Genomic DNA, 26,381 nt, shown 5'->3' on the forward strand with positions numbered 1-26,381 from the left:
TGGCCAAATTTCTTCTATAAACAATATTCAGCTACTGCCTTCATTTCCTCATTATTTACCCACTCTCTAATCCCCTGAAACGTGACTGTGCCCCCACTTTTCCACCGAAAAGGATCCTTAGAGGTCATCAACAAACTGCTTCTTAGCAAATCTAATAGCTGTTTCTCAACCCTCATCCTTCACCTCTGTGGTATCTAATACTGCTGACTGCCTCCATCTTAAAACTCATGGTTATCATGACACCATATTATTCCACTTTCTTCCTTTCTCTCTGAGTTTTTCTCCACTGTATTTTAACTATGATCTTTCCCTAAGCCCTCTTTATATAGTATTTTCCACAGAATTCAATAAACAGAGTTCAACTCTGTTTCAAGGATCATCTTTATGCTGATACATAACTTTCTAATAAAATATATATATAAAGCTCCTAGAGGAAAAGGCAAGTGTTGGCCGCAAGGCCAGCCTTAATTTTGTTTCCATTTCAATTGATACAGCCATAGACTTAGATAATTCCAAGAATCTTAACTGGTCTTCCCTCTGCTAGCTCTCCCCATTCTAATCCATTCTGTCTCCCTAAAACACCCATCATCATGAATTTTTCTAAAATACTCACCCACCATGATAGTCTCCTACTTAAGACCCCCACTCCCACACCATGTTTCAGTCCAAATTCCAAACCTGGCATCAGAGATCCATCATCATCTGATCACATCATCTCACCCTTCCACCTGATTCTGCCTCTAGTTTTACTCATTTTCCCTCTTGTGCTCCATAGAAGACTACTCTTGGGGACTTTGCTAAAGCTTTTTTCTTCAATTGGGGTGTGTGCTTACTTTATTATAAATACAGTACTTTGTTTCTAGCTTAAAAGCCAGGCTTCTCTCCAAAAAATCTTCCCAGACCATTTCAATTCGAACTGATCTACTTCCTGAACTACTTTAGCATTTTTGAAACATCCATCAGCTAATAGCTAGATACTATATTTCTGCTTTTCACCAGCTATTCCATACATGTCAAAGCTTCTCAACTATGGCACAACCAATTCTTTGGACCAATTCTTTGTGCGTGTTGGGGTTGGGATGGGGGGAGATTGTCCTGTGCACTGTAAGATGTTTAGTAGTATCCCTAGTCTCTACCCACTAGATGTCAGTAGCACCCCTCCTCCACGGTTGTAACAACGAAAAATGTTTACAGGCTGTTGAGAACCACTGATTATATAAATCTTATTTCTCTAACAATAATTGTTCACTTGGTATGAGACCTAGGAACTAGAGAGCTTAAAGCAAACAACTGGCTGGTTCACCCATATTCCAAGACTGGAAGGTGAAAAGGGTTTCCTAGACAAATATGAAATTTGAGATTTATCTGTCTGCTTGGGAACACTGCACTTGGGGAGAAATGAAACCATCCATTATGGAAGCTTCAGCATTTAGACACTGCAGCAGGTGGAATAAGAATTGCTGCAGTAACTTTCAAAAAAAAGAAAAAAAAAAAGAAAGAAAGAAGGAAATCACTATACTTAGAGAAAGTATAATGGTCAAAAATACAGCACAGGGCTTCCCTGGTGGCGCAGTGGTTAAGAATCCGCCTGCCAATGCAGGGGACACGGGTTTGAGCCCTGGTCCGGGAATATCCCACATGCCACGGAGCAACTAAGCCCGTGCACCACAACTACTGAGCCTGAGCTCTAGAGCCCACGAGCCACAACAACTGAGCCTGCGTGCCACAACTACTGAAGCCTGTGTGCCTAGAGCCTGTGCTCTTCAACGAGAAGCCACTGCAATGAGAAGCCCGCGCACCACAATGAAGAGTAGCCCCCGCTCACCGCAACTAGAGAAAGCCCGCATGCAGCAACAAAGACCCAACACAGCCAAAAATAAATAAATAAATTTATTTAAAAAAATTATATATATACAGCGCAGCCCAAAACTTTCACAATTACACCAAAAATTACAACCATTCTGCCTGAATACAAAAATTACTTTAGTGCCTCAGGACTGAAACACTAAAATTTTATGTTATATTACCACTGAAGGAAACCTTAGGAAATTAAAAATTGGCAAAAATTCGTTTTCACTGGCTTTGTTTCACCCTGTCGACTTTTTCAGAGGATAAAGATCAACTTAGTTCCCTTGATTAAGCATTTCCTCCTAATACCTTAGAACAGAACTTATGAAGCAGACTTGTTGTTAAGGCAACACTCTGTATAAATCTCCTTCCTATGAGTTGCTTTAAAAATAAAGATGCAAAAAATAATAATAAAAAAAAAAATAAAGATGCAGAATTCCCTGGCAGTCCAGTGGTTAGGACTCAGTGCTTTCATTGCTGTGGCCCCAGTTTGATCCCTGGCCAAGGAACTAAGATCCCATAAGCCACATGGCACGGCCTAAATAAATAAACATTTAAAAAATAAAAATAAAGATGCTATCGAAATCACAGACACAAATATCTGACCCACAATCACCCATTCAGAAGGCAAACAGTTATACAGACCCGACTCTTTCTTCCCAGTGGCCTCTGCTTGCTTGGCTCCTTGAACATTACTTAATTGAATCTAGGTACAGTGGAATTTGGCTCTGGAAAGAGCCTCAAAATACCCATAGGCTGGAGCTTATTGAAAAAAGGATTGAGAGACCAAGTCCTATGATTACAGGGACATTAACAGGATTATTATTTTTTTAACCTACAGTATTTAAAAGTCATGCCTCCCTCCTTTCTTTCCACGAACAGGGAACACTTTGATCAAAATCTCTATTTCCCCATCCTATCTCCAAGGACAGAAGAAAAGGGCCTCACCTGGGTATGGTGCTGAGGTGCTCTGGAAAGAGGCCTGAGGGGTAGGGGTGGCATAACTGTAGGAAGGAGCCACTGGCAGAGGGGTAGCAATCAGGATTTTCCCAGGGACTGTTACTTGCTGAATGCTAGGAGTAGCACCCGGGTCCTCTGATGCCTCAGGTTGAACTGATACATTTGACCAACCAGGAATCTTCGCAGTCAGATCTGTGGTTAAGGGATTAGAAATTGTATCTGTGTTGTGGACCTAGAGAAATGCAAAAATTCATTTGAATAGGCAAAAGTTATACAGCCAGTTTTTTAGGTCATGTCTCGTGAAATAACTGCATGTTAAATTTTTTTTTTGAAAAATGCAAAACTGTCAAAAATATTAAAGAAACTAATCTTATCACCCAAAGTGGTGTTAAAATGTTGATATAAATCTTCCCAGTATTTTTTTCTATGGGAAGAGTTTTGCTCAAAACAAAGTAGTAATAATTACACTATGTATACTTTTACCTTCTTTTCTTACTTAATATTTATATTCAATCTTTTTACAAATATGTATTAATAAGCAACTATTATAAAACAGGCCTGTGGATCCAAAATATAATTAAAACATAATCACTGTGCTCAACAAGCACACAATCTAGTGGGGAAGAAAGGACTAGAAACATAATAAGCCAAAATGGTAAATATACCTATAAGAGCCATGACTGAACCAAAGAAACATAATCGGAGTACTTCTCTTTCTTGGAGAGAGGAAGCATGTGAAGAAGGATAGTTTAAATAAGTAAATAAAGACCTTCTGGAGGTGGAGAGTCCTGAGATGCATTTTAAAGGGTAAACTAGGGAAGGGGCTGAGGGGAGAGATGAGTATAAGCACAAGAAATGAGATTAACATAGCTAGTGTTGGGAAATGAGTCATAAGCAAAGTGAGAGGCAGGGAGTAATAGAAGATGAGCTGGGAAGACAGTGAGGGGTCAGACTAAAGAAGACATTAGATGCTACTTTAAGAAGCCAGGTGATGATGACAATTAAAGGGTTATATACAGGGAAGTGACAAGGTAGGTCAGGTTTTTGTTTTAAATGAATCATTCAGGTTGTTGCACAGTGTATGGGTTTGAAGGAGTGAGACAACAGCAGGAATACCCTTTAGGAGGTTACTGCATTCATCCAAATGAGAAATGATGAGTGGTTAAACAGGGTGGTTGTATGGATTTTTTAAAAATCAACTAATTGAAGTATAATACACAAAATAAACTGCACACATTTAAAGTGTATAGGTCAATGAGTTTTGACAAGTGTATACACCCATGTAACCACAATCAAGAGAGAATATTTCTATCAGCCACAAAAATTGGTTCATGCCATAGACTAATTTCCAGTAATGAAATTATTAAATCAGTAATTTAAAAAACTCCCAGTGAACAAAAGTCCAGGACCAGACAGCTTCACAGGTGAATTCTACAAAACATTTAAAGAAGAAGTAACATGTATCCTTCTCAAAATATTCCCAAAAATTGAAGAGAAAGGAACACTTTTGAACTCATTCTAGAAGGCCAGTGTCACCCTGATACCAAAAACAGACAAAGCCACCACACAAAAAAAGAAAATTACAGACCAATATCACTGATGAACATAGATGCAAAAATTCTCAACAAAGTACTAGCGTACCAAATTCAACATTACGTGAAAAGGATCATACACCATGAGCAAGTGGGATTTATCCCGCAATGCAAAGATGATTCAATATCCACAAACCAATCAATGTGATATACCACGTTAACAAACTGAAGACTAAAAATCATATGATCATCTCAATAGATGCAGAAAAAGCTTCTGACAAAAATTCAACATCCATTTATGACAAAAACTCTCTAAAACTGGCTATAGACAGAACATACCTCAACATAATAAAGGCCATATATAACAAACCCACAGCCAACATCATACTCAACAAAAGACAAGGGTGCCCACTCACACTACTTTTATTCAACATAGCACTGGAAGTCCTAGCCACAGCAATCTGACAACAAAAGGAAATCAAAGGAATCCAAACTGGAAAAGAAGTAAAACTGTCACTGTTTGCAGATGATATGACACTATACATAGAAAATCCTAAAGATGCTACCAAAAAACTATTAGAACTAATAAATGAATTCAGTAAAGTTGCAGGATGCAAAATTAATATAGAGAAATCTGGTGCATTTCTATACACTCATAGTGATCTATCAGAAAGATAAATTAAGGAAACAATCTCATTTACAATTGCATCAAAAATAATGTAAAACCTAGGAATAAATATAACCAAAGAAGTAAAAGACTTATACTCTGAAAACTGTAAGACATTGATGAAAGAGAAAAGGGAGCCCTCGTACACTGTTGGTGGGAAGGTAAACTGGGGCTACCACTGTATAAAACAGTATGGAGGTTTCTCAAAGAACTAAAAATAGAATTTCCATACCCAGCAATTCCACTCCTGGGTATATATCCATAAAAACAAAAACAAATTTGAAATGTTCAATGCAGCATTATTTACAATGGCCAAGACATGGAAGCAACCTAAGCGTCCATCAACAGATGAACAGATAAAGAAGATGCGGTATATATATATACAATGGAATACTACTCAGCCATAAAAAAGAATGAAATTTTGCCATCTGCAACAACATGGACAGACTTGGAGGGTATTATGCTAAGTGAAATAAGTCAGACAGAGAAAGGCAAATATTGTATGATATCACTTATAAGTTTATGTGGAATCTAAAAAATAAAACAAACTAGTGAATATAACAAAAAATAAAGTCTCATAGATATAGAGAACAAACTAATGGTTACCAGTGGGGAGAGGGAATGGGGGAGGAGCAAGATAGGGGTAGGGGATAAAGAGGTTCAAAATTCTATGTATTCTATATATAAAATAAATAAGCTACAAGGATATATTGTACAACACAGGGAATATAGTCAATATTTTATAATAACTATAAATGGAGTATAACCTTTAAAAATTGTGAATCACCTGAAATTTATACAATACTGTACATCAACTATACCTCAATAATAAATAAATACATAAATAAATATTATGAGGATAAAAAAAAGACATTGATAGGAATTCCCTGGCGATTCAGTGGTTAAGATTCTGCACTTCCAGTGTAGGGGGCGTGGGTTCGATCCCTGATCAGGCAACTAAGATCCCACATGCAGCATGGTGTGGCCAAAAAAAAAAAAAAAGACATTGATGAAAGAAACTGAAGATGACAAACAAATGTAAAGATATCCCATGCTCATGGACTGGAAGAATTAATATTGTTAAAATAACCATACTACCCAGAACAATCTACAGATTCAATGCAATCCTTATCAAAAACAGAACAAAACAAAAAACATTCATTTTTCATAGAACTAGAACAAATAATTCTAGTATTTGTACAGAAACACAAAGACCCTGGATAGCCAAAGCAATCTTGAGAAAGAAGAACAAAGCTGGAGGTATCATGCTCCCTGACTTAAAACTATACCACAAAGCTACAATAATCAAAACAATATGGTACTGGTGCAAAAACAGATACACAGATCAATGGAACAGAACAGAGAGCCCAGAAAAAAGCCCATGCTTATATAATCAATTAATCTACAACAAAGGAGGCAAGAATATACAATGGGGAAAAGACAGCCTTTTCAATAAATGGTGTTGGGAGAACTGGACAGCTAAACACAAAAGAATGAAACTGGACTACTTAATCATACCACATATAAAATTAAACTCAAAATGGATTAAAGACTTAAATGTAATACCTGAAACCATAAAACTCCCTGAAGAAAACACAGGCAGTCAGCTATCTGACCTCAGTCTTTTTTTTTTTTTTAATTGGGGTATAGTTGGTTTACAATGTTGTGTAAGTTTCTGCTGTACAACAAAGTGAATCAGATATATATATATATATATCTCTATATATATATATCTATATATATATCCTCCCTCTTGGACTTCCCTCCCACCCCCTCATCCCACTCATCTAGGTCACCACAGAGCACCGAGCTGAGCTCCCTGTGCTATACAGCAGGTTCCAATAGCTATATATTTTACACATGGTAGTGTATATATTGACATCGGTCTTAACATAATATTAATATTGATTTTTTTTTTGGATATGTCTCCTCAGGCAAGGGAAACAAAAGCAAAAATAAACAAATAGGATGACATCAAACTAAAAAGCTTTTGCACAGTAAAGGAAACTATCAACAAAATGAAAAGGCAGCCTACTGAATGGTAGAAAATATTTGCAAATGATATATCTGATAAGGGGTTTACTACCCAAAATATACAAAGAACTCATACAACTCAATATAGAAAAAAAATCCAATTAAAAAGTGTACAGGGGGCTTCCCTGGTGGCGCAGTGGTTGGGAGTCCGCCTGCCGATGCAGGGGACGCGGGTTCGTGCCCCGGTCCGGGAGGATACCACATGCCGTGGAGCTGCTGGGCCCGTGAGCCATGGCCGCTGAGCCTGTGCGTCTGGAGCCTGTGCTCCGCAACGGGAGAGGCTGCAACAGTGCGAGGCCCGCGTACAGCAAAAAAAAAAAAAAAAATTTACAGAGGACATGAATAGACATTTTTTCCAAAAAAGACATACAGATGGCCAACAGACACATGAAAAGAGGCTCAACATCACTAATCATCAGAGAAATGCAAATCAAACTGCAATGAGATACCACCTCACAACTGTCAGAATGGCTATCATCAAAAAGATAACAAATAGCAGGTGTTGGTGAGGATGTGGAGAAAAGAGAATCTTTGTGCACTGTTGGTGGAATTGTAAATTGGTGCAGCCCCTATGAAAACCAGTATGGAGGTTCCTCAAAAAATTGAAAATAGAACTGCCATATAATCCAGGAATTTCATTTCTGTGTATTTACCCAAAGAAAATTAAAACACTAATTTGTGCCAACAAACACATGAAAGGATGCTCAACATCATTAATCATTAGAGAAATGCAGATCAAAACTACAATGAGGTATCACCTCACACTGGTCAGAATGGCCATCACCAAAAAGTCTACAAACAATAAATGCTGGAGAGGGTGTGGAGAAAAGGGAACCCTCTTGCACTCTCGGTGGGAATGTAAATGGATACAGCCACTACGGAGAACAGTACGGAGGTTCCTTAAAAAACTAAAAACAGAACTACCATACGACCCAGCAATCCCACTACTGGGCATATACCCTGAGAAAACCATAATTCAAAAAGAGTCATGTACCACAATGTTCATTGCAGCTCTATTTACAATAGCCAGGACATGGAAGCAACCTAAGTATCCAACGACAAGATGAATGGATAAAGAAGATGTGGCACATATATACAGTGGAATATTACTCAGCCATAAAAAGAAACGAAATTGAGTTATTTGTAGTGAGGTGGATGGACCTAGAGACTGTCATACAGAGTGAAGTAAGTCAGAAAGAGAAAAACAAATACCGAATGCTAACACATACATATAGAATCTGAAAAAAAAAAAAGGTTCTGAAGAACCTAGGTGCAGGATAGGAATAAAGATGCAGACATAGAGAACGGACTTGAGGACACGGGGAGGGGAAAGGGTAAGCTGGGACGAAGTGAGAGAGTGGCATGGACATGTATACACTACCAAATGTAAAACAGATAGCTAGTAGGAAGCAGCCGCATAGCACAGGGAGATCAGCTCGATGCTTTGTGTCCACCTAGAGGGTTGGGATAGGGAGGGTGGGAGGGAGATGCAAGAGGGAGGAGATATGGGGATATATGTATACATATAGCTGATTCACTTTGTTATACAGCAACAACTAATACAACATTGTAAAGCAATTATATTCCAATAAAGATGTTAAAAAAAAACCCACTAATTTGAAAAGACATATGCACACCAATGTTCACAGCAGCATTCCTTACAATAGCCAAGTTATGATAGCAACCTAAGTGTCCATTGATAGATGAATGAATGAATGAAGAAGTGGTATTATATATACAACGAAATATTACTCGGCCATAAAAAATGACATCTTGCCATTTGTGATAACATGGATACATCTAGAGGGTATTACACTAAGTGAAATACGTCAGACAGAGAAAGGTAAGTATCATGTGACCTCATTTATATGTGGAATCTAAAAAACAAACAGATAAACAAACAAAACAAAGACTCACAGATACAGAGAACAAACATATGGTTGCCAGAGGGAAGTGGGTTGAGGGGTGGGGGTGAAAAGGGTGAAAGGGATCAAGAGGTACAAACCTCCAGTTGTAAAATAAATAAGCCATGGGGATGTAATATAAAGCATAAGGAATATGATCAATACTATTGTAATAACTTTGTATGGGGACAGTCTGTCACTAGACATATCGTTTCATAAAGCATGCAAATGTCAAATCACTATGTAATACACCCGAAACTAACATAATACTGTATGTCAACTATATCAAAAAAAACAGTTGGTTCATGCCCCTTTGCAGTAAATTCCTGCCTCCAGCCCCAGGCCCAGACAACCACTGATTTGTTTCCTGTCACCATTAGTTAGTTTGGGCATTTTTTGTACTTCATATAAAACGAATCATATACAAACTATTTTTGTTTCTGGCTGCTTTCACTCAACATAACATTTTTAATATTCATATCAGTATATCAATAGTTCACTCCTTGCTATTACCGAGTAGTATACCATTATAGAGATATACCAAAATTTCTTTATCCATTCATCTACTGATGGAGATTTTTTTCAGTTCTCAGCTCTTATAAATAAAGCTGCTATAAATGTTAGAATACAAAATGTTTCTGTAAACATATTTTAATTTATCTTGGGTAAATTCTTAGAAATATTTATTGCTAATTACATATATGTTTAACTTTATAAGAATCAGTTAACTACTGTCCAAAGAAGCTGCTGTACCATTTTGTATTTCCACAAGCAATGTATGAGAGCTCCAGTTGTGCCACAAGTTCACCAATACTTAGTATTCTTGGTCTTTTTTCTGTTTTCTTTTTTTTGTCATTCTCATGGTATCTCACTGAGATTTAACTTATACTTTCATGATGACTAATGAGGTCGAAATTTTTCTCATATGTTTATTGGCCAGATATATATTTTCTTTGAAGTTTATTCAAATCTTTGTCCATTTTTTACAACTTTATTAAGATATAATTGACATAGTAAACCGAACATATTTAAAGTATACAATTTGATAAAACTTGACATATGTGTACACTTATGAAACCATCACCACAATCAAAACAATAAACATATCCATCACTCCCAAAGATTCCTCACGCTCCGTTGTAGTCACTTCTCCCCACTCTCACCTCCAAACAACCGCTGCTCTGTTTCTTGTCACTATAGATTAGTTTCCATTTTCTAGAATTTTATATAAGTGGAATCACAAAGTACACACTTTTTTTGTTGGTCTGGCTTCTTTCACTCAGCAAAATTATTTTGCTATTAATCTGTTACGGTGTGTACCAACAGTTCTTTCCTTACAATTGCTGAGTAACATTCTACTGAATGCTACAAGTGAATATACAAATATATTTATACAAATAAAATACACAAATATACAATATATTTGAATATACAAATATATTTATTCGTTCAGCAATGATGGACATTTGAGGTGATTCCAGTTTTTGGCTATGACAAATTGAGCTGCTATAGATATTCCTCTACAAGTCTCTGTATGAACATATCCTTTCATTTCTCTTGATTAAATATCTATAAGTAGAATGCTTGGTCATATGGAAGATGTACCTTTAACTTTTTAAAAAACTGCCAAACAATTTTCCAAAGTTGTGCCATTATATAGTCCCACCACCAGTGTGAGCATTCCAGTTGTTCTATAACCTTGCCAGAATTTGTTATAACTCTTTTAATTTTAGCCATTTTAATTTGCATTTTTCTAATGGTGAATGATGTTGAGCACCTTTTCATGTACTTACTGGACACCTGTATAACTTCTTTGGTAGACTATCTGTTGAAATCCTTTGTTTCATTATTAATTTTCTAACTGAGACAAGAGCTCTTTATATATTCTAGAAACAAGTCCTGTTAGGTATTTAATTTGGAAATACATTTTCCCAGTCTGTTGCTTGCCTTTTCATTTTTCTTAATGGTGTCTTTTACACAGCAAAAGCTTGTAATTTTGATGAGTTCCAATTTATCAGTTCTTACTTTTATGTTTCATAATGTTAGTGACTTATTTATTTATTTATGTACACACAAAAATGTGTTCCAGTTTTCTTCTACAAGTTTTATAGTTTTAGCTCTTAAATTTAGGCCTACAATCCATTTTGAGCTAGTTTTTCTGTATTGTATGAGGTAAGGGTCAAGGTTCACGTTTTTCCATATCACAATCCAATTGTTCCAGCACCATTTATTGAAAAGATTATCCTTTCCCACTGAATTGCCTGGATACATCAGCTGGCCATATTTGTGTGTCTTTCTCTGGAGTCTATTCTGTTTCACTGGTTTAGTCTACCTTTACACCAATGCCACTGTATTTTTCCTAGCAGGCAAGTAACTTATCTGGATTTAATCTGTAGAGTTTGCTTCCCCTGCAATGTGCAGCAACTGATACCTCTTTGTAATTCTTTTTTTTTGGCAGTACGCGGGCCTCTCACTGCTGTGGCCTCTCCCGTTGCGGGGCACAGGCTCCGGACGCGCAGGCTCAGCGGCCATGGCTCACGGGCCCGCGGCATGTGGAATCCTCCCGGACCGGGGCACGAACCTGCATCCCCTGCATTGGCAGGCGGACTCTCAACCACTGCGCCACCAGGGAAGTCCCTCTTTGTAATTCTTACAGCTACTTTTTTCAGCCTGGTCCCCTGTAGGTTTTCTTGTGAATCTGGTGATTGGCCAAGAATTTGGCCATAGATTATACTCACATTCAGGGCCTGTTCTGACTGAGATTACTCCCTAATTTTTCAGTCTTAGAGTCTGTCCTCTGATACCTCAAGTAAGTAAGACATCAGATTTCTGCCACCTGAGTTACACATGGCTGGGTAATGAATTCAGTTAAAAAAAAGCAGCCAACTCACAGAGCTCACCTGGTTTAGGTTCTGTCTTTCAAAGACAGGACTCTGCCTCTCTGATCCCTGTATGCTTTTTCACCAGGCCCTCTGGAATTTCTCCATGTGAGTGTAGTTTAGAGGTTCAGCCAGGGGATTTTAGTGGGGTTTATAGTCAGGTTATGGGTTTCACCTTCTTCTGTGTTGTATTTTTTTAACTTTCAAGAGCTCCTCCCCTTATGTTTCCAGGTAATTTTTCTACCCTGAACTCTGTTCTTTGCCACCATAAGAAAGTAAAACTGAGGTTTTCCACTGCCGCTTTCCTCTGCTATGGGGGTTGATGAATGCCCTCAGGCAAAAATTTTAAAAAGCTGCAAACTCACAATTCTTATCATTTCCAGTTACTGTTTTTCAAGAGTAAACTCTCCTCTAGCTTCTTTCTGCTTTTGGATACTTTCCACTTTATTTAAATATATTTTTTACATATTTTATAATTATTATCTGGGGGAAGGTTCAAGAGACTGCTTTACTCTCCACCATTACTGGAAATTCCCCCTGTGGGATGGATTTTAAAATATTAAGAATCTAATATTTATGAAGCTGAAATGTATCTTGGGCTTCAGGAAAAAAATCTAAGGTGAATCCCACGTTTCTACAAGGATATTAAAATCATTATTATGATTGGATTCCATATGTTCAAAAAGCTTTAGGAAAGACTGCATATATTAAGTAGAGACATGGAAGATATATTTTTAAAAGACCCAAATAAAGCTTCTGGAGATGAATATTACAGTGTCTAAGGTGAAAAATACACTGTAAGAGATTTAATGGCAAAGTAGACAATGCAGAAGAAAACTCAAAGACATATCAACAGAAACTATTCAAAACAAAACATACAGAGAAAAAAAAAGACTGAAAAGAAATGAACAGAACATCAGCAAATTGTAGAACAAATTCAAGGGGCCAAAATGCTTCTCATTGAGTTCTCAAAGGAAGGAAGTACAGGGACTTCCCTGGTGGCGCAGTGGTTAAGAATCCGCCTGCCAGTGCAGGGGACACGGGTTCAATCCCTGGTCCAGGAAGATCCCACATGCTGTGGAGCAACTAAGCCCATGCACCACAACTACTGAGCCTGCGCTCTAGAGCCCATGAGCCACAACTACCGAGCCCGTGTGCCACAACTACTGAAGTCCATGCGCCTAGAGCCTGTGCTCCACAAGAAGAGAAGCCACCACGTTGAGAAGCCCACGCATTGCAACAAAGAGTAGCCCCCACTCGCCGCAACTAGATGAAGCCCACACGCAGCAACAAAGACCCAACACAACCAAAAGTAAATTAATAAATTAAAAAAAATTTTTTTAAAAAGGAAGTACAGAAAAATATTTGAAGAAATAATTTCCACATATGATAAAAACTATAAATCCACATTTGAACCCAGATTTAAGAAGTTCAACAAGTTCCAAGTACAAGAAACATAAAGAAAACTACAAGTAGTAATATAATCAAATTTCTTAAAACAGTGATAAAGAGAAAATCTTAACAGGAGCAAGAGAAAAAAGACACACTATACATAGAGGAACAAATGTAAAAATTATAGCAGATTTCTCAATAAACACAAGCAAGAAGAGATTGCTATAATATAATATCTTTAAAGTACTGAAAGCAAAAAAAAAAAAAAAAAGGAACAGGAAACAACAAAAAATAACCCCACAAAAAACCAAAATCCCTGCCAACTTAGATTTGCTTAAATAGTGAAAATATTTTTCAAAGACTAAAGTGAAATACTGAATTTTCAGATATACAAAAGTTGAAAGAATTTATCGCCACAAACCTACACTACTTGAAATGATAAGGGAAGTCCTTCAAGACGTAGAAAATTGATACCAGACGGAAACCTGAATCTATACAAAGTAATGAAGAGCACTGGTAATAGTAACTAACTAGGTGTATATTTTTCTTATTTTCAAATCTCTTTAAAAGATAATTAACTGTTTAAAGCAAAAAAAGTAACAATATACTGTGGAGGCTATAGCATATATAGAAGTAAAATGTATGACGACAATAGCACAAAGGCCAGGAAGAGAGAACGGAAGCGTACTGTTGTAGGGTCTTTACACTATACACGAGCTAGTAAAGTATCAGTTGAAGTTAGGCCTTGATAAGCTAAAGATGCATGCTACAAACTTCACAGCAACCAGTAACACGATGTAAAGAATTATAACTATGTATTAATTTCTCTGTTGTTGCTGTAAAAAGTTACCACACACGTTAGCAGCTTAGACCACACAACTTTATCATCTTAGAGTTCTATAAGCGAGAAACCCAACAAATACAGACCTCACTGGGCTATACCAAGTGGCTGGCAGGGATGTGCTCCTTTTCGGAGGCTTTAGGACAGAATCCACTTCCTAGCCTTTTCTGGTTTCCAGAGGCCAGGCACTCTCCTTGGCTCAAGGTCCCTTTCCTCCATCTTCAAAGCAAGTAATGCTACATTTCTCTGTGTCCTCCACACATCTTCCTCTTCTACTTTTAGAAGAAGGACCCTTGTGACTAAAATGGGCCTACTCAGAAAATATGATAATCTCCCTATTTCAGAGTCAGCTGTTTGAAAACCTTAATTCTATCTGCAACCCTAATACCTCTTTGCCATGTAATGTGACATATTCACAGGTTCCTGGGATTAGGAAAGTGACATCCTTGGGGTGAGGGGCGGGGGGTCATTTTTTTGTTTTGTTTTGTTAATTAATTAATTTGGCTGTGTTGGGTCTTCGTGTTGCTGCACACAGGCTTTCTCTAGTTGTGGCGAGCAGGGGCTACTCTTCGTTTTGGTGCATGGGCTTCTCATTGCGGTAGCTTCTCTTGTTGTGGAGCATGGGCTCTAGGTGCATGGGCTTCAGTAGTTGTGGCGCGTGGGCTCAGTAGCTGTGGCTCGCGGGCTCAGTAGCTGTGGCTCGCGGGCTCTAGAGCACAGGCTCAGTAGTTGTGGTGCACGAGCTTAGTTGCTCTGCGGCATGTGGGATCTTCCCGAACCAGGGCTTGAACCCGTGTACCCTGCATTGGCGGGCGGATTCTTAACCACTGAGGCACCAGGGAAGCCCGGGGGGTCATTTTTTAACTATCACAACTGATAAGTCAATAAAAAGAGGTAAAATGGAATGAAAAATAATTAATTCAAAGAAAAGCATAAAAATAGGGATAAATGAACAAAGAACACATGGGACAAACAGAAAACTAAGTAGGTAGATTTGAATCCCATCACATCAATAATCACATTAAATGGTCTAAACAATCCAAGTAATTGACAGAGATTGTCAGATTGGATAAAAAGCAACACCCAGCTCTACGAAACCTATAAGAAAGCCACCTTAAATATAAAGACACAAATAGGTTAAAGGTAAAAGGATGGGAAAAGATATACCTTGCTAATACTAACCAAAGAAAGCCTGACTGGCTATATTAATATCAGACAAAACAGATTTCAGAGCAAATAATACTACCAGAGATAAAGAGGATAAATTTTATCACGATAAAGGGGTTAGTTCATCAAGAAGACAAAACAATCCTAAACATTTATACATCAAATAATAGAACTTCAAAGTACATGAAGCAAAAGCTAATCTAACACTAAGGAGAAACATATATCTACAAATATAGTGTGGTATTTCATCACCTCTCTAAATAACTGATAGAAATTAATAGAAAATAAGCATATAGAAGATCTGAACAACACTAACCAATTTGATCTAATTGACATTTATATAACACTTGCCCAACAATAATAGGATACATATTCTTTTCAAGTACACTTGGAACATTCACAAAGATAGACCATATTCTCAGCATTGAAACAGGTCTCAATAAATTTAAAAGGATTCAAGTCATACAATGTTCACTGGCTACAATGGCATTAAATTTCCAATCAATAATACATCTGGAAAATTCCCCAAAACATTTGGAAACTACATAATATACTTCTAAATAATCCAAAAGTCAAAGAAGTAGTCAAAAGGGAAATTTAAAAGTATTTTGATCTGAATAAACTGTAAACACAATATCAAAATCTGTAGGATGTGGCTAAAACTATACTTAGAGGGAAATTTATAGCACTAAAATACCCATGTTAGAAAAGAAGCAAGTCTCAAATCAACAACCTCAGATTACACCTTAAGAAACTAGAAAAGAGCAAATGAAATCCAAATTAAACAGCAGAAATGAAACAATAAAAATTAGACAGAAATCAATAAAATAGAAAAGCAACAGAGAAAAAGAAATGAAACCAAAGATTGTCTTTGAGAAAACCTAGCCAGTCTGTTCAGAAGGAGGGAGAGAATCCATTTCTTAGCCTTTTCCAGTTTCTACAGGCCATGTACTCTTCTTGGCTAATGGTCCCCTTCCTCCATCTTCTAAGCAAGCAATGTTACATCTCTCTGTGTCCTTCCATAATAGTTACATCTTCCTAAGATACAATAAGTAATTGTATTGCTATACACTAGCAACAAACAGAAACTGAATTTTTTAAAATATCAATTATAATAGTATCAAAAATGAAATACTTAGGGATAATTCTGACAAAAGATGCGTAAAATCTTTACCCTGAAACACACTGCTGAGAGAAGTTAAAGATGACTTAAACAAATGGAAAGATATACTGTGTTCATGGATCAGTAGACAGACTCACTATTATTATAAGGCTATGAATTCTCCCCAGATTGATCTACAGCCTTAACATAACCCCAGTCAAAATCCCAGAAAGCTTTTTAAAAAGAAATTGACAAGATGATTCTAAAATGTATACGGAAATATAAAGGACTTAGAAGAGCCAAAACAATTTTGATAACAAAGAACAAAACTGTAAGATTTACATTATCTGATTTAAAGACTTATTACAAAGCTATAGCTAACAAGACAGTGTGGTATTGATGTCAATATAGACAAATAAATCAGTGGAACCAAAGAGTGTCCAGAAATAGATTCATAAACATATGGTTAACTGGTTTTCAATAAAAGTGACAAGCAATTCACTTGCTTGAAAATGGATGGTAAAAATACGGTGCTAGCACAATTTGATACTCATATGCCAAAAAACAAAACAAAACCCTCCCATCCACAGCTCTCTCTGTGCACAAAAAAAATTCTAGACCTTAATTTAAAACCTAAAACTATAAAAGCTTTAGAAAACTTAGGAGAACTCTTTCTTAGATACAATATCAAAAGCATGATCCATAAAAAGAAATTGATACACTGGACATCATCAAAATTAATATCTGCTCCTCAAAAGACACTGCTTACAAAATGTCCATTGACAGATGAATGCATAAAGAAGATGTATACAATGGAATACTACTCAGCCATAAAAAGAACAAAATCATGCCATTTGTAGCAACATGGATACAACTAGAGATTATCATACTTAAGTGAAGCAAGTCAGAAAGAGAAAGACAAACACCAAATGCTATCACTTACATGTGGAACCTAAAATATGGCAAAAATGAACCTATCTATAAAACAGAAACAGACTCACAGACATAGAGATCAGACTTGTGGTTGCCAAGAGGAAGGCACGGAGGGAGAGGGATGAACTGGGAGTTTGAGGTTGGCGATGCAAACTATTACATTTAGAATGGATAAACAAGGTTCTACTGTATAGCACAGGAAGCTATATCCAGTCTCCTGGGATAAACCATACTGGAAAAGAATATTAAAAAAAGAATGTATCTATCTATCTATCTATCTATATCTATACATAGATAGATAGATAGATATGTATAACTGAGTCACTTTGCTGTAAAGCAGAGATTGGCACAACATTGTAAATCAACTATATTTCAATTTAAAAATCAATTAAAAAAAAGACACTGCTTACAGAATGAAAAGCAAGTCACAGACTGAGAGAGAATATTTGTAAATCCCTTATCTGATAAATGACTTACATGCAAAATATATGTGTGTGTGTGTATATATATATATATATATATATATATATATATATATATGAAAACAGCCCAATTTTTTTTAATGGGGGAAAACATGAACACTTTACCAAAAACATATGGATGGCAAATAAGCACATGAAAAGATGTTCAACATCATTAGTATTTAGGGAAATGCAAATCAAAACCATAATGAGAATATGGGGATATATGTATACATATAGCTGATTCACTTTGTTATACAGCAGGGACTAACACAAAACCGTAAAGCAATTATACTCCAATAAAGATGTTAAAAAATAAATAAATAAAATAAAATAAAATAAAATAAAATGGCACTATAGAGATACCACAAGGGAATAATGAAAGAAGCATTAAAGTACTAAAAAGCAAAGCTTAAAAAAAAAAAAAGAGATACTATTACACACCTATTACAATATCTAAAATGAGAAAGACTCACCATACCAAGTGATGGTGAGAATGCAGAGCAACTGGAACTTTCATACATTACTAATGGGAATGTAAAATGGTACAACTATTTGGGAAACAGTTTGGCAATTTCTTAAAATATTAAATATAGACCTATAAGACCCAGCTATTCCACTCCCAGGTATTTGACCAAGAGAAATTTAAACATATGTACAAACAAAGACCACACAAATGTTCACAGCAGCTTAAAAAATCTGGAAACAACCCAAATGTCCATCAACAGGTGAACGGATAAACAAACTATGACATGTCCATACAATGGAACACTATTCAGTAATTAAAAGAACCAACTACTGACACATACTACAACAAGGATGAACATCAAGACATTATGCTAAGTGAAAGAAGCCAGACACAAAAGACTACATGTTGCATGGTTCCATTCACATGAAAAGTCCAGAAAAGACAAAATTTACAGAGACAGCAGATTAGGGGATACCTGGGGTTGGGGGAGGGAGTAGGAATGGCACAAGGGAAGTTTTGGGCAAATGAGCACCAGGGAAGTTTTGGGGGTTATGGAAATGTTAACTAACTGGTTGTGGTTATGATATACAACTCTATACATTTACTAAAGTCACTGAATTGTACACTTAAAAGGAATGGGTTTTATGGTATGTAAATTATACCTCAATAAAATTGTTAAAAAGAAGAGTACATAGGGCTTCCCTGGTGGCGCAGTGGTTAAGAATCTGCCTGCCAATGCAGGGGACATGGGTTCGAGCCCTGGTCTGGGATGATCCCACATGCCGCAGAGCAACTAAGCCCGTGCGCCACAACTACTAAGCCTGCGCTCTGAAGCCTGTGAGCCACAACTACTGAGCCCGTGTGCCACAACTACTGAGCCCGTGTGCCACAACTACTGAGCCCACGTGCCACAACTACCGAAGCCTGCACACCTAGAGCCCATGCTCTGCAACAAGAGAAGCCACCACAATGAGAAGCCCGCGCACCACAACGAAGAGTAGCCCGCGCTCGCTGCAACTAGAGGAAGCCTGTGCGCAGCAACAAAGACCCAAAGCAGCCAAAAGTAAATAAATAAAATAAATTTCTAAAAAAAAAAGAGTACGTAATGTAAATATGATTCTGTTTATTTAAAAATCCTAGAAAAAAAAGGAAAAAAAAAAGGAAAAAATAAAAAAAATAAAAACCCTAGAAAATCTATAATAACCTAAAGCAGATCAGTGGTTGCCTAGGCATAAGGGAGGGAATGGGAAAGACATTACAAAGGGACAGGAGAAAATTTGGGGGGTAATGATATGTTCATTATCTTTCTTGTGGTGATGGTTTTATGGGTATATACATATGTCAAAAATAATCAAATTGTACACTTTAACATATACAGTTTAGGGAATTCTCTAGTGGTCCAGTGGTTAGGACTCTGTGCTTCCACTGCAGGAGGCACAGGTTTGATCCCTGGTCAGGGAACTAAGATCCGACAAGCTGCACAGTGTGGCCGATAAATAAACAAATAAACCATTTAAAAAAAAAAAAAAGGGGCTTCCCTGGTGGCACAGTGGTTGAGAGTCCGCCTGTCGATGCAGGGGACACAGGTTCGTGCCCCGGTGCGGGAAGATCCGACGTGCCGCGGAGCGGCTGGGCCCGTGAGCCATGGTCGTTGAGCCTGCGCGTCCGGAGCCTGTGCTCCGCAACGGGAGAGGCCACAACAGTGAGAGGCCCGCGTACCACCAAAAAAAAAAAAAAAAAAAAAACTATTAGAACTGATAAATGAATTCAGCAAGGTAGCAGGACACCAGATTAATATACAGAAACCTGTTGCATTTCTTTACACTAACAATGATATTATCAGAAAGAGAAAGTTTTAAAAATCCCATTTAAAATCACATCATGTGAAGACCAGATACTATAAAACTCTTAGAGGAAAACATAGGCAGAACACTCTCTGACATAAATTGCAGCAAGATCTTTTTTGATCCACCTCCTAGAGTAATGGAAATAAAAATAAAAATAAACAAATGGGACCTAATGAAACTTAAAAGCTTTTGTATAGCAAAGGAAGCCATAAACAAAGTGAAAAGACAACCCACGGAATGGGAGAAAATATTTGCAAATGAAGTGAACAACAAGGGATTAATCTCCAAAATATACAAACAGCTCATGCAGCTCAATATCAAAAAAACCAAACAACCCAATCAAAAAATGGGCAGAAGACCTAAATAGACACTTCTCCAAAGAAGACAAACAGATGGCCAACAGGCATATGAAAAGATGCTCCACATAGCTAATTATTAGAGAAATGCAAATCAAAACTACAATGAGGTATCACCTCACACCAGTCAGAATGGCCATCATCAAAAACTCTAAAATAATAAACACTGGAGAGGGTGTGGAGAAAAGGGAACCCTCCTCCACTGTTGGAGGGGGGATGTAAATTGGTGCAGCCACTACAGACAGCAGTATGGAGGTTCCTTAAAAAACTAAAAATAGAACTACCATATGATCCAGCAATCCCACTCCTGGGCAGATATCTGGAGAAAACCATAATTCAAAAAGATATATGTACGCCAGTGTTCACTGCAGCACTATTTACAACAGCCAGGACATGGAAGCAACCTAAATGTCCATCGATAGATGAATGGATAAAGAAGATGTGGTACATATATACAATGGAATATTACTCGGCCATTTGCAGCAACGTGGATGGACCCAGAGATTGTCATACTGAGTGAAATAAGTCAGACACAGACAAATATCGTATGATGTCGTTTATATGTGGAATCTAAAAAAAAGGGTACGAATGAACTTACTTAGAATACAGAAGTAAAGTCATGGATATAGAAAACAGACTTATGGTTACCAGGGGATGGGGAGGGGGATAAACTGGGAGACTGGGATTGACATATATACAACTTCTTATAATAAACTATAATGGAAAAGAATTTTTTTTTTTTTTTTTTTTGCGATACGTGGGCCTCTCACTGTTGCGGCCTCTCCCGTTGCGGAGCACAGGCTCCGGAGGCGCAGACTCAGCAGCCATGGCTCACGGGCCTAGCCGCTCCGCAGCATGTGGGATCTTCCCAGACCGTGGCACGAACCCACGTCCCCTGCATCGGCAGGCGGACTCTCAACCACTGCGCCACCAGGGAAACCCCGGAAAAGAATTTTAAAAAGAATGTAGATACATTTATTTATACATATATATGTATAGATATATACATTTATACATAACCACCTCACTTTGCTGTACACCTGAAACTAACATGATAAATCAACTGTACTTCAATAAAAAAAAAAACCCAGATAATCAGATAAAAGAGCCAGAAGATTTAGAAGATTAGAGGAGAAAGAGTGCAGGTATAGTGAGAAAAAAATAAGGAAAAAGTATTATGGTTCAGGCACTAATACTTCCGAAAAAGGAAACGTACAATAGCAGGGATTTTTGCATACCCACACACAACAAGGAAACCGGCTGCCCAGTTTTTCTCTTGATGCAACAAGCCACTCATGTAACATCAGAATGGCGGGGGTTGGGGGGCGTTGAGGGGGCACTTAGTGAATATATGCACACAGTACAGGAAGGGTCTAGGTCAGTGAGGGATGAGAAACCCACAAAACTTGTCCAGGCCAGAGGGCTGGAAGGGGGTCTGGGGCTGAAAAATTTTTGGTGTCTGCTGCTCAGATAACTGAGAATGAGAATCTGGAGAAAACTAGGTCCTGAGAGATTCCAAATTTGTCAGGAAGTAATAGCCAGAAGAATAAATGAACCCTTGGTAAAAATTTCACAAGTCTAAAGGATTAAAGGGAAGATTTTAAAACAAAAACCAAAAGAAAGCAACCAAGCAAAAAACCTTAAAAAACAAACCAAAACAAAACAAAAATATGGATGAAGGGAAACAGAACTGCTTGGGTTTCTGTCCTTGGTTATGCAAGGCTCTTCTCTGTTGCTGCCCACACCCCACGCCTCTACCTTGGGATAAGAGCTAAGTAAGTTCCAACCTTCTGTAAAGTCAGCATAAGAGTTTTCCTTGGGGATAAAAGGCAGCAGAGAGGTGTCCAAGAGCTTGGCTCACTTATCCTTCTCAGTCATCTGTTCTACAGAAAGCCACCGGCTTGCAGGGGTTGAAATGCTGTAATATTGACTAGAAACGGGGAAATGGTGCCGGTAGAGAAAGGAGCACCTCAGTCTTTCTAAAGTCAAACCTTACATGTGGGGATACCTAATTGGACCTTCTTTCCCTGGGCTCAAAGAGAACACTCCTCCTTTCACAAAGCAGGACTGGCAGCAATTAATAACCAGTGGCTCAACTCCTCGTACTGTAAATGTGCCAGTACCCAATTAACAAGCCTTCATGCCCCTCCCGCCAACAATTCAGAGGTTCATGATCCAGAAAGGATGAAGTACTTCAACCAAGCAGTACCAGCCTCTCCTTCTCTAAGTTGAGAAAGGGGAATAAATTGATGACATTCCTTTCCACTTCTGGAATTGCTGAAGGTCCACAATACCTACTCTTGAATGCAATATATATATGTTTTCAAAAGAATGAAAAATACTACTGACAACCCCATGCGTTTGCAACGCTGCAAGCATTTCAGGCAAGACAAGAGTAATATATGATACAATTTCTTCCTCCTTTGGATGCAGACTTGCTTGACCTACCTTAGTGAAAACAGTACAAACTAAAATTTTAGTACAAACTATTGCTGCTAGTCAGTCATCCCTAATTAGAAGATCTGCAGTATATACATTTCTCTTACTCTCCCTAATGTATTGAGCAGAAGTTTGAACTCCAAGTCCTCTCCTAAAAGAAATGCCTAGCAATTAACTATTCTGAATGTACAAGAAGTTCCTACCACCCTTCCAGAGCTATCCATGGCCTTCAGCATGAGAATCAAGCTCCTAAGCATGGCATATAAGGTCAAATGTAACTTGTCTGGATCTGAAGACTTCACTTTGCCCCATTTTTCAGCAATGCTTGCAGTTCCCAACATGTGATGCGAAATGCCTATGTGCGACACTGCAGAAAGCGCACTCCCACTCCTAGGGCTTCAAAGTTCAAGTTCAATATTCCTCCCCCCATGTCCACCCACTCTCCATGTTAGACCATAAAGCCTGAGACCCTGTTCACTAGCAGCAATTTATTGCCACTGCCTATGACTGGTGAACAACAAGAAAAAGAACTCCCCAGCCAACACAACTTCAGGATCCTCCCTCCAGCATATACCTGAATTTCGTAAGGCCTAAGTTTGAGTTTTTATCATTTTCCAGAAGACCGTCAGGCCTAAATCTACAAAAGTTCTAATTTTACTGGTCCAATTTTACTGATCATCATTATCCTGTGGTGTGCTAGAGCCAGGTCATATGCCGATTGTGTTCATCTCTGCCAACTCTGTGTTCATCTCTGCCAACTCTGTGTTCAGTGACTTCATGTTGGTAGCTTGAAATTGGTCACGGTGGTAGTATTTACACCATGAAAACTGGCAAAGTCTACAACTCAGGGCTTGACTTTGTTTTCTGGGGGAAAACCCAGTTGTGAACCATTTACCACACCACACTGTTATCCCTACAATGATCTATATACTTCCTCTCCTTTAAAACCCAACCTCCTTTTCTTCCAAATATTCAGTTCAAATGATCAGAAAGTCACCTGTACACTCAATCATTTCATGTTTTGTTCCCTATACCTCCTGCAGGAGAGGGTATATAAATTTTCAGGATCTGGTGGAAAATGAAAATGTGGGCTTCCATATTCAAAAATTAAGAATTTCAAGATAACGAGAGCAGAGCATTAAATCAAGAACAAGGTCTTTCTAAGTGTGGGGACTGCACAGGTCACATGCCCATAAAGTGATCCCTGATCTCCTACTCTTTTTTTTTGTTTTTGTTTTTGTTTTGGCCGTACCACATGGCACATGGGATCTTAGTTCCCCGAGCAGGGATCGAACCCAAGCCCCATGCATTGGAAGCTCGGAGTCTTAACCACTGGACTACCGGGGAAGTCCCTGACCTCCAATTTTTTTTTTTTTTAAACATTCACAGAATTTTTTAAAATTAATTAATTTATTTTTTATATTTATTTTTGGCTGTGTTGGGTCTTCGTTTCTGTGCAAGGGCTTTCTCCAGTTGCGGCGAGCAGGGGCCACTCTTCATCGCGGTGCACGGGCCTCTCACTGTCGTGGCCTCTCCCGTTGCGGAGCACAGGCTCCAGATGCGCAGGCTCAGTAGTTGTGGTTCATGGGCCTAGCTGCTCTGTGGCATGTGGGATCTTCCCAGACCGGGGCACGAACCCGCGTCCCCTACACTGGCAGGCGGATTCTTAACCACTGCGCCACCAGGGAAGCCCTGACCTCCTATTCTTAAGTGTAAGCCTGCCCTCCCCTGAGGATACTGTTTCCCATTTATCTCTGCAATAGGATGGCTACTTATTCTCCCACACTTTAGGATTAAAGGTAGGTTGCTATTTATTTGCTCCCCTTCTCAATGCCTTTGCAAATCATTACTCTTCTATCTTCTTTGTAAAAACCTCTTCTCCTTTGCTATCTTGCTGCACAATACTTCAACTCTCATCATAGCTGTCATCTCTCAACTTACTCATTACTCCTCCTACTTTACTGATGGCTTTGACATCTGGATCTCAAAATTCCTCTTCACTGCAAGTCTTGCCTCAAGAGTAAGCAGATTAAGAGGACAGACTCCGGATAGAATCAGACTGCTGGGTTCAAGTCTTGGTACTACCACATATAGCTATGTTGCCATGTTCCTTAACCTTTGTTTTCCTGAGTTTCCTCATTTATAAAATAAAGATGGTAATAGTAATTCACAGGATTTGTTGCATAGATTAAAAGGGTTGATTCGTGTACAGGGTTCGAAATAGTACCTGACATAGTACTAAGTACATAGTACTTACTAATAGTAGTAAGTACTCAGTAAACATTAGCTACTACTGCTGTCATCATTATCATCATCCTTATTAAAGTCTATCTCAATGTGTACATGGATAACTCATTCAACATGTTCTATGAGTTCCCTGTCACCAATAAATTTCTTCTCTGCTCTACCCCAGCAACTCTCTTCCATAGTTTCACCCGAGATCCCCTAATCACCATATCTTCTCCACCTCCAGAATATTAAATTCAAATATCTCACTCTCTGATGACTACCTTCTGTCCTTCCAGCACATTTACCTGTCCCCCTATATCTGCTTCCCATCATCGAACCTCTGAATGCCAGACTCCTCTACTGAATCTCCTTCAGCTCCTCCTATTTTTGTCTCTTTTCCTTTCTTCTTACATCTCTCTTTCATCCACTCTCTTGACAACAACCTCAGTCTCAACGCCCCAATTTCCTTCTATACAAAATTGGCAAAGTTCTAATCTTGGATGAATCAAACTATCAGGCTTTTCTTGACAGGGTTGCTGAGAGCTACTGAGGAGAATCATACAACTATAATTATAAATTCATGGTCTCCACCTTCAATGACACCCAGCAATCTTTCTATTTCCTTACCTAGTTTACAATCTCCTACCCCTCACAATGGCCATTTCAGGCCTTTACCACTCTCTCCAGACCTCTCATTTTCCTGCTTACTACCCACCTAACCCCACTCCACCTACCTCTGCTTCTACTTTCAATAAATGATCTATCCCACTTCAGAAAAAACAAGAATGAGATTAGAACTACCACAATTTCCTCCTATCAAACCTAAAAGTCCACCTTAGCCGCATCTATATCCACCCATCTCTTCCTTCCTATCACAATGAAGGAGATGTCTCTCCTCCTGCTTAAGGCTAATCTTGTGCTCTGGATTCTTTTTTGTTTTTTAATAAATTTATTTATTTATTTATTTTTGGCTGCATTGGGTCTTCATTGCTGTGCACAGGCTTTCTGTGTGTGTGCGTCAGGCACTGCCTTTTTAAAAACTTTTTATTTTGCAAAGTTGCAAACATAGTATAGAGTTCCTAAATACTCTTCACCTTGTTTCTCCTAAGGCTAACATCTTACATATATATTGAAGCCAGAAAATTAACATTCATATAGTACTGTTAACTAATCACCTTATTTGAATATTGCCTGTTTTCAGTGGAAAAAGTCTTTTTTCTTGTCCATGACTCATCCAGCATCCAACACTGCATTTAGTTGTATCTGCTTCGTTCCCTCCAATCTATGACAGTTCTGTCTTTCTTTTTCATGATCTTGACAT

The 26,381-nt window shown here is 38.1% G+C and overlaps 1 protein-coding gene across 2 annotated transcripts in view; it reads right to left on the minus strand.

Moving 5' to 3' along the window:
- Positions 1-26,381, minus strand: part of KIAA0319L (KIAA0319 like) — a 107,169-nt gene that overhangs the window by 38,396 nt on the left and 42,392 nt on the right. For both annotated transcript variants that reach the window (XM_079946571.1, XM_079946570.1), the window contains exon 4: positions 2,797-3,040. In XM_079946571.1, the coding sequence (XP_079802697.1) occupies positions 2,797-3,040 (244 nt within the window). The remainder of the gene's footprint in view (positions 1-2,796; positions 3,041-26,381) is intronic.

This window comes from Stenella coeruleoalba, assembly GCF_951394435.1.
Source record: "Stenella coeruleoalba genome assembly, chromosome: 1".
NCBI lineage: Eukaryota > Metazoa > Chordata > Mammalia > Artiodactyla > Delphinidae > Stenella > Stenella coeruleoalba.